Source organism: Mya arenaria, chromosome 14 (assembly GCF_026914265.1).
Source record: "Mya arenaria isolate MELC-2E11 chromosome 14, ASM2691426v1".
Taxonomy (NCBI): Eukaryota; Metazoa; Mollusca; class Bivalvia; order Myida; family Myidae; genus Mya; species Mya arenaria.
This window is the reverse complement of record NC_069135.1, coordinates 17,499,193-17,512,340: the sequence shown is the minus strand read 5'-3', so window position 1 is coordinate 17,512,340 and position 13,148 is coordinate 17,499,193. Positions and strand designations below refer to the sequence as shown.

The 13,148-nt window shown below is 34.3% G+C and overlaps 2 protein-coding genes across 6 annotated transcripts in view; one reads left to right on the top strand and one right to left on the bottom strand.

The window, feature by feature from the left end:
* The window catches only part of LOC128217163 (integrator complex subunit 13-like), a 64,942-nt gene that overhangs the window by 17,767 nt on the left and 34,027 nt on the right, over nucleotides 1–13,148 (top strand). The gene's annotated exons all lie outside the window — the stretch shown is intronic.
* LOC128217164 (FMRFamide-activated amiloride-sensitive sodium channel-like) overlaps nucleotides 1–13,148 on the bottom strand; it is a 34,720-nt gene that overhangs the window by 12,539 nt on the left and 9,033 nt on the right. The window contains exons 1-2 of one of the 4 annotated variants that reach the window (XM_052924105.1): nucleotides 3,714–3,908; nucleotides 3,304–3,403 (exon numbers count right to left, since the gene is read on the bottom strand). The exons of 2 other annotated variants lie outside the window; for them this stretch is intronic. In XM_052924105.1, coding sequence (XP_052780065.1) covers nucleotides 3,304–3,380 — 77 coding nt within the window. In that variant the 5' untranslated portion in view covers nucleotides 3,381–3,403; nucleotides 3,714–3,908. Of the gene's footprint in view, nucleotides 1–3,303; nucleotides 3,909–13,148 lie in introns of those variants that run through there. One more of the 4 variants, XM_052924102.1, reaches the window with a different exon arrangement.

Sequence of the window (13,148 nt, the reverse complement as noted above, 5' to 3'; positions counted from 1 at the left end):
TTACCTCATTAGGATGGGGGGCTATCAATGCCTTACCTCATTAGGATGGGGAGCTATCAATGCCTTACCTCATTAGGATGGGGAGCTATCAATGCCTTACCTCATTAGGATGGGGAGCTATCAATGCCTTACCTCATTGGGATGGGGAGCTATCAATGCCTTACCTCATTGGGATGGGGAGCTATCAATGCCTTACCTCATTGGGATGGGGAGCTATCAATGCCTTACCTCATTGGGATGGGGAGCTATCAATGCCTTACCTCATTGGGATGGGGAGCTATCAATGCCTTACCTCATTGGGATGGGGAGCTATCAATGCCTTACCTCATTGGGATGGGGAGCTATCAATGCCTTACCTCATTAGGATGGGGAGCTATCAATGCCTTACCTCATTGGGATGGGGAGCTATCAATGCCTTACCTCATTGGGATGGGGAGCTATCAATGCCTTACCTCATTTGGATAAGGATATCAACCAAAAGTAAACAGAAACACTAAAATCTAGTTGTGTATTTATAATTACACGAGTAATGAGTACCATTACAGAAAAAATGTTTTTGGAAATAGGTCCACATGCTTCTGTAGCTGTATGTTAGAATATATATTTGCTTGAAAGTGGTTTAATAAATATTCCATGGTTGCATTCTTTGGGGGTACCAAGTAATGAAACCCTGTAGCAAAACATCCCTAGCCTGCTAGATACCGTCATTGTTTGGCTATGTGGAAACTAATTATCATGTAACACCATGCGTTGGAATAAATCTGTTATAAACTTGTGAGTTTATATTCATGTTTCTTGTTGGCTAATTGAATTGCCATAAATGTTAAAATAAAATAATCTAGGTTGCCTGTTTAGTAGTAACAAAGACTATTGTGATATCATTTTACATTCTGTTACAGATAGGTGGACTGCATGATTGTGTGTCAGTTTCTAGTGTTACAGAAACAGTTGGTGGGAAAAGTTGTAGCTGCTGGTATAAATAACTGGAAAATCAGAAGTAAAAAATACTAAATGCATTTGATTAAAAATACAGTCAAAACTCAGTGGTTCAAACTCCCTTTGCTTGAATTCCTGGTTGGCTCAAACCAGACTAGACTAGACTTCTTTATGCTGAAGGTAAACATTCATGCTTGGCTCGAATTTTCTGAGGCTCAAGGTATTTTCGCCGGTCCCTGCGAGTTTGAGTGAACGGGGTTCGACTGTTTATGAAAAAATTGAATTCTCCTGTTTAAATTGACAAATCATTTCATGCCTTAATACAATCAAATAATCGGTTGAAAACATGTGAGTTATGTCCCTTGATGAATTTTCTGGAAATATTAATATCACAGCAACACTGGTTGTTGTTGTCATATTACTTACCCTGGTAATTGTTTCAATGCTATCTTCAAGATAAAATCATATTACAGTACACGATTTATATAATTACCATCCTGTTTAAAGTGCAAACTTTTCACATTTTGTTTGAGAGGCCAAACAATAAAAGTTGTTCATCATAGTAATGCCAAGTACTTCTTGAGTATTTAAGCATACTAGAACTGGTGAAATATGTTTCAGACAGCTCATAACTCTAGTGATTATTACAGTCTTGGCAGATGAAAGAGAACTTTTTATGTAAGGAGTGTAAAATAACTTGCGTAAACCAACCTGCCTTTAAATGAGAAACACTAACCATTATCAGAGCCTCATGCTTTCCCCATTATGTAGTGTTTTGTATGGGAAATGTTTAAGGTAACCCTATCATTACAGAATAGTTTACTATGCAGAGAAACTTGTGTAAATGTTTTACCCATGAGTGGTCTGCACTGGTCCACTTCGAAATCTGTTTGCATGGATAACAGAATTGTTTCTGGACCGTTTATTGATATACTTATGTGAAAAACTACAGAAACAAGCCTAATAGCCAAAAGTTTAAACAACTCAACAAAGTGATCACCATATTAATAACAAAATTACAAGAGCCTTATGCTCTTATGAAGCAATAATTTCATCCCATTTTGTTCTTTATATAACATTCTTTAGTATTTTTCTGTCAAAGAATTGAAACTGAATAAAAAGAGTGTTTATGTTTGCCTAGGTTAATTCATTTTCAATGGTCAAGCACCATTTAGATAGATTTCCTGAGGTAGAATGAGCTAGATGGATCTCATTGAGCAGAACTAATGAAGCATTGTTCGCAATGTTGCAGAAGAGATTAACACACTAATTAGCGACATTTTATTTCAACTGCAACTGTAATCTTTTGATTGGAATGTCTTAAACACACAAATAGGTTATGTAGGTAAGTTATATCTGAACGAATATTCTGATTGACAAGTCTCAGCAAAGCATGCCCTGTCCCCACCCCCAACCCCACCCCTACGCTTGCAATTGTACATGTATCTCAAGTGTTAATAATCTCTTGAAGAGTTTTGTAAAATGCATATTTGAGAAAAATCCTTTTGAGTCATACGTTCAGTTGATGGACAAGTTTAGCAGTACAGTCAAAACTTGTTGGCTTGATATCCTCGTTGGATCGAACCAGATTAAAAAGACCGATTTTGTTTTACTCTTTGTTCATATAAAATTTGACTTCATTTAGCACAAAGCGTTAATCGATTAAAATTGCTTGATTGCTTTTATAATTATTATCAAATTTAAATGGTTTAACTGTTTGAGCAAACATACCATCACTTTAAGTTCCCTCTCTAATTGTTATCATTATCCATGTTTACATTTTAATGCATTTTGATAAGGCGATATTAGCATAAAATATTAAACTGAATGTTTTTCTCAATGGATGAATTCTTACAAATTTCAAATGCTGAGCAATCGAGAGAAGGACCTGTTACAACCGTGGGGAATATCTAGGTCGGCAACCCCCAAGGTTTCTGCCTTAAGAACTAAAGGGACAAAGAGAACACTTACTGCTAAATATTATCTTGAGAAGTATGAGGCCAAAATGGCTGTTTGAGAGTGGACGAAAATCTAAAAACCAAATTGCAGAAGACTTCAGTATTTTACAGAATACTCCTTTAACTTGGTTGAAAAACAAAGACCGAATTAAAGCCAGATTCCTCGCCAGTTACATAGAGCCCAAACGTAAGCTAGCGGACTTCTCTTGCGGAGATAGTGAGCAAATAACAAACAAGGTAAACAATACTTTTTGAAACAAATAAAAAAACTAACATTCTGTAAGCAATCCTGCTTGGCTTGATATTCTTGAGGCTCGAAGTATTTTGGCTGGTCCCCTGAATATCGAGTCAACTAGTTTTGTGTTATATAATGTATTTATATGTATAATGCATTTTTTTTTTATCTCACCTGTCAAATATTCCATTAGGTATATAACTGGTGACAAACACATTCTGTGGTTGGTTTGCATCCTGTGGACGTGACATTTTCTTGAAGTGTATCAAAATCACTAAAACATTACAATGATTTAATTGTTTGAACATATATGGTTAAATCCATATAGCATATATAATGTTCCAGCAATGCTGGGCTAAATTGTTTTCCATTTTTAATATATTTTAATTGTCTTAATTATTGTTTTCATTTTTTCTAAAAGTTAAAAAACAGTTGCATAGAAATATTATGCTTCAATAAAAATTGTAAATTTATAATACAAATAATCAAACATTATCTCCTGTCACTTTCAAATCATCATTATTATTTCAAATTGAGCCAGTGAAAATGGTGCTTATCCTCCACAACCTTTGAACAATATTTACATTTTGTAGTCACACTGCAATTTGTATTACATATCCATGAAAACACTTTTTTTCCTCATAACTTCACAGGAAATACTTGAAAAGCATTTCACTAAATTACACAATCACATTATTCCCTCCCATAAATATAATATGAAGGTAGTATATATTTACTGCAACTGGGAGGAGAATTGTGCTCATCAGTCCCATGTTGGCAATTAGCAAGGTAAGGATAACAAATAGGATTATCAGTAGCAAGTCTTACCCTCTCAGCACTGATGCACCTTTGTCAAATTATCTTCTTGTTTTCTATCATTTGGATGATTGAGTATGTGGAAATTGTGGAAATACTTTACCTGACCCCCTGTAACATATTGTTTGTTTAATATTAAGCCTATTGCTTATCATGATGGTGGTTTGGCCCTGCTAAAATAATAGAGTGAAAGGGGTTAATAACAAGAATAATGTCATAATATATATGTTTCCGACAAATTGTTTCATTCTAATAACACTGAACCATGTTGGTTTTGGACAAAATAATTTGTTCAGTGAGAGGAATCATTTTTTCAGTGAGACTATTAAACTTTGCAAGGGAATATTTTTTCAGTGATACTGACTTTGCAAAAAAAAATTTTTTAGTAAGATTGAATTTGCACAAAAACATTTTTTTAGCGAAACTCTGTCTCAAATTATATTGGCTTCATTTCTACTAAACAAAAAGTGATCACTATGCAATGTTTTACTGTTGTTTATTTCTCCTCCCACCCGATGTTGAAGCCATGTAGTAGAAGCATGTTGACATTAATGTGTTGCAAGGATAGTTTCAGCAGACACCCCTGCATTCTGCTGGCAACAATACAGATAAGTGTATATATATAATGGTGAAGAAAACAAGAAACAGTTCATGCCCTTTGACCCACTTTACCGGTATGTCAATTGCATAGGTTATTAATATATTATCTATTAGGTCTGCATTTTGAAGAAGAGAGTCAAGTTATTATCATACCCTCAGTGTGGTGACACAGTGTCCATGCGCAATTACTCAAACCATGGCAAAAAAAACTTAATACTGATTAATAGTAATGATATATGATTAATAAAGATTAATACGAACACTTCTATAAATTATGTTGTTGTTGTTGTTGTTGTTGTTTCATGTTTGAAGAATTGTAAAGTCTTTGGATTTAAAGTTAGCATTATATTAATCCGTCTACCAGACAAAAATTAAATAAGAAATGTATAATGATGTTTCTGATTTTAATATTTAACCTTAAATCAAAACTAACAGTTTTTGAATCAAGATGTCCAAGAATATGTTAGAGTTTATTTTGGGTATATACAGTAAATGGAGCAGTAAATGGAGCAAGCAGGGCAGCGAGGCCGCAGACCGAGAGAGCTTGTACCATTTTCTGTTGTTTACCATTGCGGCTTTGTGAATATTTTATAAAAGCAATGAAAACGAATTGATGTTAGTACAAAAATGGAAAAGCACCAAAACATGAACGCTATAATAATTTCTGTTTAAGAATAAAAAAAAGTGTTCATATTTAGGCTATTATAAAGAATAAACTAGTCATGTTTGCATCGTACAGAACTTTACTGAAGTTTTTTATTCGATCATAATGATCAAAAAAAGATTGTGCATTTTGGTACAGACTTTGATTAATTGGTTGTATATCATAAAGAGCATGAATTATTAAAGGAAGAAACATAAATGAGATATTTGTTTTTGAATATTGTCACAGAAAAACATTTTAATGGTTCAGTGAATAGATGTCAATATGATTTAATAGCTGATTACACATATATTTCAAATTCGGGTTCATGACGTAAGCTTCCACTGCCTCCAAGAAAAACGGCACCCTTAACTGTCATTCATGGTTACTTCACACATGCGCAGATTGCAGAGCGATCTATGAAAAATTGATGACTTTACCAAATCATGTAGATCAGCAAAATGCTCTCAACAAAAATAAATGTTTGCATTCACCGTCAAATATGTTCTACATGATTGGAGCTGCAGTAAATATGGTAAATTCTTGATAATTATCATTGGCCAACATATATGTGCGAGCACCAAATTTAAATTTGATTTTCCTGAAAGTTTATTTTAAAATGCCAATGAAACCTATGAACAAGTTGTTTGTGGTTATCTTAGTTTAGATGCAATCATGTATAAATTGTCAGGTTCAATTAATCTTTAAAGCTGGAATTACTTTTTAGCGCGACTATTCGAAGAATAGGTGGGCTATACTAACTCACCCCAGCTTCGGCATCGGCGTCGGCGTCCGCTTTAAGTTTTAGGGCAAGTTGGGATTTTCACTTATAAGTCCAATATCCTACATTCAATTGACTTAATACTTCACACAGTTGTTCAGGACCATCACACAATGAGGTTACATAACTCCATATTATCCTAAATACAAGTTATGGCCCCTGATTGACTTTGGTTAAAGTTTATGGGCAGGTTAAAGTTTAAGGGCAAGTTGGGATTTTCACTTAAAACTCCAATACCATTCATTCAATTGACTTAATACTTCACACAGAGGTTCAGAGCTATCACATGATGAGGTTAGATATCTCCATATTATCTTTTATACAAATTATGGCCCCTGATTGACTATGGAACCTAGGTTTAAGTTTTAGGGCAGGTTGGGATATTGTTTAATAACTTCTATACCCTTCATTCAATTGACTTAATACTTCACACAATTGTTCAGGACCATCACCCAATGAGGTTACATAAGTCCATATCCTTAATACAAGTTATGGCCCCTGATTGACTTAGGTTAAAGTTTTAGGCAAGTAAAAGTTAAGGGCAAGTTGGGATTTTAATAAAAAAACTTCTATACCGTTCATTAAATGCACTTAATAAAATTCAAAATTATTTACTACCATCTTACAACAAGAAACATAACTTCGTTTTAAGCCTAAATACAAATTATGGCCCTTGATTTTAATGTTTTTTTAATTTCCTTTGAAAGGCATATTTGTATATTCTTAACCACATTTTCATAATGGGAATTCAAGTTATTAGAATGACTTGCGTCATTGTGTGGGCGGGCTGGTGGAAGGGCAGCTTCAAAGTCACCTTATGTATCGAATAATTTTAGATAGGTTTGACATAAAGAGACTTCTTAGATTGAACTTAAATTTAAGATTAGAAACTAAGTGCTTTGATTGGCCTGTATATTTAGCTGACCAATAGGCTGAATGGAATCACTGAGGCATGTCTAAGGATAAGATCAATATTGAATACTGGCCCAGACTTGGTATTATTACATCGTTATTGTATTCTAAGTCAAAGCGACGTAGTTGAGCGCGCCTACGACGGCTGTTGTTAGATCTAGGAATTACTATTAATTGTATTATATTACATTTTTACAGACCTTTTGATGTGAAATAGGAAGATATATACTTTAAAAAAAACAAAAAACTATAGTGTTCAAGTTCAGATCACTGCTTCATTCTTGGAATGGTAATGTTTTTTCATACACAATATATTTGAAACATGACCATATTGACCAAATGGACAGAGCGCACTGCCGAGACAATGGAAGAGGTACCCAGCTATATTACATTTTCCGCTGGCCTCTGGCAGTGGGCACATCATATCTCTATGATTTTGATTACCCTGGTGAATTGGTTACATTCTTTGACTAGTAGTTGGAGTTTACCAGGAGACTCCTGAAGCCCATTCAAAAGTTAAAGAAATACCATCACTTCAGGTATTACAAAATATCTTAGACAACATCACCTGAGTATGTAATACTGTAATGAGCAGAGGTCAAAAACAATTTTAATCATTATTTCCATTTTAATTCAGAGGTGAATTTTTAAGTTTTAACATATTTTATTTCTAAAATTTCATATAAAAGCTTGCCTTCAAGATATCAATATATATCATTGGGCTTGAAAAAATCCCATGTTATTGAAGCCCTTTCTGTCTGATACTAACTACAATTATGAGTCACACCAAATTTCTTTTCTAACCTTGATGTTTGTAAATCTGCTGTGATAGAGCATGTCACAGCAATTGTTGACTGCTTTACCAGGAAAAAATCTTAACCAATTCCATATGCCAGTAGGCAATACATTTGCAGTGTCTTCATTACAGAAACTACATTTCATATATAAACAAGCATGGTACTGATCAATTAGTGGTACCGTATTATATCATGCATAGGACGCACTTTTTTACCCCCAATTCTAGTCTTAAAAATTGCCTGCGTCCTTTCTATGCTATTAGAATTTCATCTGTTTTTTCCAAGTCCAATTCAGGTCGAAAATATCGGACCGGGGAAGAACGCGGTAATAGTAAGTATCTGTACTGCGTCACCGAAGAGAACAACTGACATAGGTAAAATCACGCAAGTTAACACACGCAGAAATATATTGAATGTTTACTTTAAAATGATTTATTGAAAAATAAATTGAAAAAAAACAGTGTTTACTTTTTTATAAAAGGGACGCTACTCACAAAAACTCGATGTGAGTCAGCACTTTAACTGGATTGAGATATAACGGCAACGGAAATTGGGAAAGGAGGTAAATATCAATTAATTGTTGTTTATGATTTTAATGTTTCGATATTTTACAAAACATTTTGTTGTATGTTACTGTTTTAAAAAATTGATAAATGAATGTGCATAACGCAGAGTAGCATTATTGTCACTATCAAATCTTTTCAAATTTGCGAAGGTGTGAAAAAATCCCGCTGTCTGTCATTAGAAAAACATCAATAGAACAAACTATTGTGATGGTAATACCTTATGGTTGTTTGTTCGCACTTTACCCGATGTGCCTTCCGCTGGCAAGGCTAATTACTGACACTTAATTATGCCGACATGCTTTAATCCGCACAGCGACAAGCCTTATCAAAACAATCATCCGTTTTGACAATACACAGTTTTGTTGCGATTGCAACGGTTGACTGTCATTCAGAAGGCATGTCGAGACTACTGCAACGGTTGCAACGGTTGACTGTCAGTCGGGACTATTACGGCATTTGTATAAGTCTTATAATATGCGTAAATGTTGTCAAAATGTCAAGACATATATCATTGTTGTGTACGCTAAATTACCAAAATACGACAATAATTATCGAAATACACAAGACAGTTACCAAAATATGCCTTATATACAATTTTTTGTTTGTTTTTTACTTCAATATATATGACATAAATACTTGACCAACCTCAATTTTTCGGCTCCGACTTTGACATTTTTCCGCTGCGTCCTATCTTATATATTAAGGGGTTTTACCCGTTTTCTCAACTATTTTTTTGCCTGCGTCCTATCTATGCTAGCGTCCTATACATGATATAATACGGTACATTAAGCCATGCCAGTTATGATAGCCTAAGGTCATCTTTGAAGGAACAGACACAATATTGTTTTGCTTTTCTGTGATGCCACTGTGCTGCCAGTGTCTCAACGGTCAGTGACTGTTGACCACTTGATCACTTTGACCATGAAGGTCAAACCTATTAGATAATGCGCAGACCAAACATAGTTATTATTTCATCAATTGTATGTATTTTCAAACTTGTGTTAATTTCAGAGGCATAAATTAAGCTGGAATTGTTTAGCAATAAAGGTTTGCTGCAAGGTCTTTCCATATGGATGACAATGTGACAATCCATCTTGTATGGTCAGAAGGTCAAGGTGATAATATACTCAGTGAGTAAGATTCGTTTGGGCATAATTGGTCAGTTGATGAAGTAGACAAGGCCATACTGTCAAAAGTTAGTTGACCTTTGTTGGCTCTATTGGTACATTCCAATGTAACTTTTTGTTTGGTTTACTCTTCATAGAGTCTAATGCAAGAATGAAATTATTGTGTGCAGTCGAAACCTGTTCGCTCGATATCCCAGGGACCATTTAAAATATCACAAATGTCGAGTTAAGCAGGAATGCTTAAATACTATGAAAAAAAAAATTGGTCCTTTACATCGAGATTGAGCCAACCAGCGAATTGAACGAAGCAATATCAAGCCAACAGGTTTCTACTTTAATATCTTTATTTTGGAGCAGCAATTCAGATAACATTGCATGGCATCTGTTTTTAACAAGAAATGAAGTGATAACAGTTGAAATCATGCTGCTGTTTATTTTGGTCAATGAAATACATATAATACATTAAAGTAATGGAATAAATTGCTGTTTGTAATGTATCAAAGGAGTGCTTGAAAAGCGCGGTTGTTCAGCAATGATATGTAGACAAATAAAGGCCGGCCGCGGTGCCTTCTTTGAAAACTACAATGCTGTTACAGAATTTGTTTGAAAGATTAACACATGTGGTTGAAAAATTAAAGATGAAGGTTGGCCTAGTAGTCACTCTTAGCATTGAGTTTCCCAAGACAGGGATTATAAAAAGTTGCCATATGTGTCCACAATGGGTCATGTTTAAACAGTTTTAAGTATCTTTATTTTGCTTCCATTTGTTGCTTTTAAAAATCAAAATGCTTGAGAACATCTTTGCCATTTCAAGTTACCTGTCTGATTTTTACTTTTGCTACCCTGGCAAAGTTTAAAGGGGGTTTATTTGAATCACCCTGTGGTCTGTCGGTCCATTGCAATTTTCGTTGTCCGGAGCATAACTGGAAGTGCAGTGTACCAGGACCATAATATATTTTAGCTAATTACAGAGTTATTGCCCTTTGTTACTTTTTCATGTCCAAAGCATAACTTCTGGATGGAAGTTAATTAAACTCAATACAATGTTAAAACACAATGAGAGGAAGTGAAGTCTAAAAGAAGCATAACTCTATTTCAGCTAATTACAGAGTAATTGCCCTTTGTTGTCTGGAGCATTTATTAAAAACTACTGGATGGAATATAAATTAACTTTGTATAATGGTTAAACACACTGCGAGGAAGTGCAGTGTTTAAGAACTATAACTCTATCTGAGTTAAATATATAGTTATTGCCCTTCGTTACTTTTTCTTTCTGGAACTTGAAAATTACCAGATGGAATGTAATTAAATACAATGGTAAAGTACAATGAGAGGAAGTTCAGCGAATAAGAACCATACCTATATTTCAGCTAATCACAGAGTTATTGCCCTTTGTTTCTTTCTTTTTCTTTTCCAGGGCGTAACTTGAAAACTACTGAATGGAATTTAATAAAGCCTCAAACAATGGTTAAACAAAATAAGAGGAAATGCAGTCCAGAAGAATCATAACTCTATTTCAGCTAATTACAGAGTTATTGCCCTTTGTTACTCTCAGTTGGCCAGAGCATAACTTGAAAACTACTGGACGGGATTTAATAAAGCCTCAAACAGTGGTTAAGCACAATGAGAGACAAGAACCATAACTGTATCCACAGCATTGTGAATTTTAGGTGGGGTTTCTATATATCTTTTCCATTTTCTACAATAGCGGCATTCTGGGGTAGTTTTCACATTCAGTGATAGCTCTAAGGGCATGCTGTTTCAACTCGTGATTGAAGTAATAACATATCGCCATGGCAAGATCTCGAAAGTATGTGTTGTTGCGTCATTCATGGCCTTGTTAGGTATTTGTTGCTGATTTCAATTATTTTGATAAGCTTTTCTTTTTGCATGATGTATTGTTGCCATAGTTACTCATAGAATAACAAAGATTTTTTTGTGTTTAGGATTATAAGTTATTGCAAAACTTAACCAGTTACAAAGGGAAACACATTTCCTCTTTTTACATCTGTTTTACTAATTCTGTAAATGAAGCATGAACTTCATGAAGAACACACATTCCATTCAAAGAACATTTGCCTGTGCAAGATACTGTTGTTGTAATGTAACAATATTTTTTATGTTTTCTTGTTTGTGAGATATGTATTTTGGTTTTGTTTGCAACATCTCAGTATCACAAAATAGATTGTGCACCAATCTTAACTTTGTCTGAAGTCATGTCAATATTAAATCTTGCACCCCAAGAAAAATTGTAAAAGGAAGTTGAATACAAGCTGTATATTTTTCTAAAATAAAGAGTATTCATTTTATAGGGATGGTTATAAACGAATTGTAAGATGGTACAATTATTATGCCGCTCATTTTCAGCCTACTAAATGTTCGATTTTTAACACATAAAAAAATAATTGTAATTATGCAGGAGATCATAATTAGATATTAATGGCATTTCCTCAAATACTGAGATATTTCATTTAGGACACATAAGTAATAATTATCACTTCTTACATCTCTAAGTTTGAGACAGGGTCTAAATAATCAATAAATGATCTTTCAGTAATTGACATTATTATGTCATTATTTTGCTTAAAGACAAATATATTCATTTTTTGATCATCACATTTATCACCTGTCATATTTTATCTAACTCTGTATCTCATCTTAGGAGTATATAAACACATACATGTTTTCATTTAAATAGTGATGATTTAGTAATCAATAAGGCAACAACTTTGTGTAACTTTGTGAAAGACATTATACTCTATGTCTCTATGTGTAAAACTTTGTGCTTAATACTTTGTGTGCATCTTAAACTGTGTGAACATTCTAAGTGACTCAATTTAATTGAACGAGCTAATAATTAGGCTTCTATATTTAAGTTAAACTATTCATAATACTCTGTTATTTGTTACTGGAATAAAACGTGAAAACAACATGGCGCTGCACGTTCCTTTTTGTCGGAGTAACGTTATGTGGCAGACACACGTTATGTCGTGTTGCGGGTGTGAGGCGCACAATGCCGTGCACCCGAACTGTCGCATAAAATATGGTGGAGAATCCGGGTAACTTTCCCGGACGCTCACAGCCAAGCATTCCCCTAAACAAACGTGCCTTATGGACATCATGGCACACAAGAAATACAGAACAGGTTTCAAGATGTGGAGGTTGCAGTGTTTTTTATTCCGGATCTACACATTTCTGCAAAGCAATTATGAGAATTTGCTACAAGTGCAGGAAGTACGGTCATTATGCCTCTTCATGTACTTCTAAAAAACAGCAACAGCCGCAAAAACAACAACAACAACAACACTCTGTAGCAGCATCGGTGACATCGGTTGAAGTAATTGAACCTCTGTTCAAACCAACCACACCAGATACAACTCAGCCTGATGAGCATCAAGACACTACCATTTACAGCAATTGATGCCGAAGAGTTAATACAGAGTGCTCCTTTTAGTAATGTGATTAGTTCACACGATGAGATTATTAAAATCAAACGAAAGTTAAAGAATAAAAATCAGCAAGTAAAAACTCAGTCAAAACAAATTTGGACACAACGAAAAAAAGAACATAGACAGGCTAAAACTATTGAAAAACTTAAAGATGATTATGATACTCAACATGCAATGGTCTATGAATGGTGGACTAAATTCTGGGAATTAAAAAAGGCTTATAATGAGACAGTGGCAATTTACAAAGGAATGAGGAACAACCATAGACATTTTTAAAAAATATTATGTTAGACTTTGGGGACCAAAGCCTCCAGAGTAGGGGGGATTA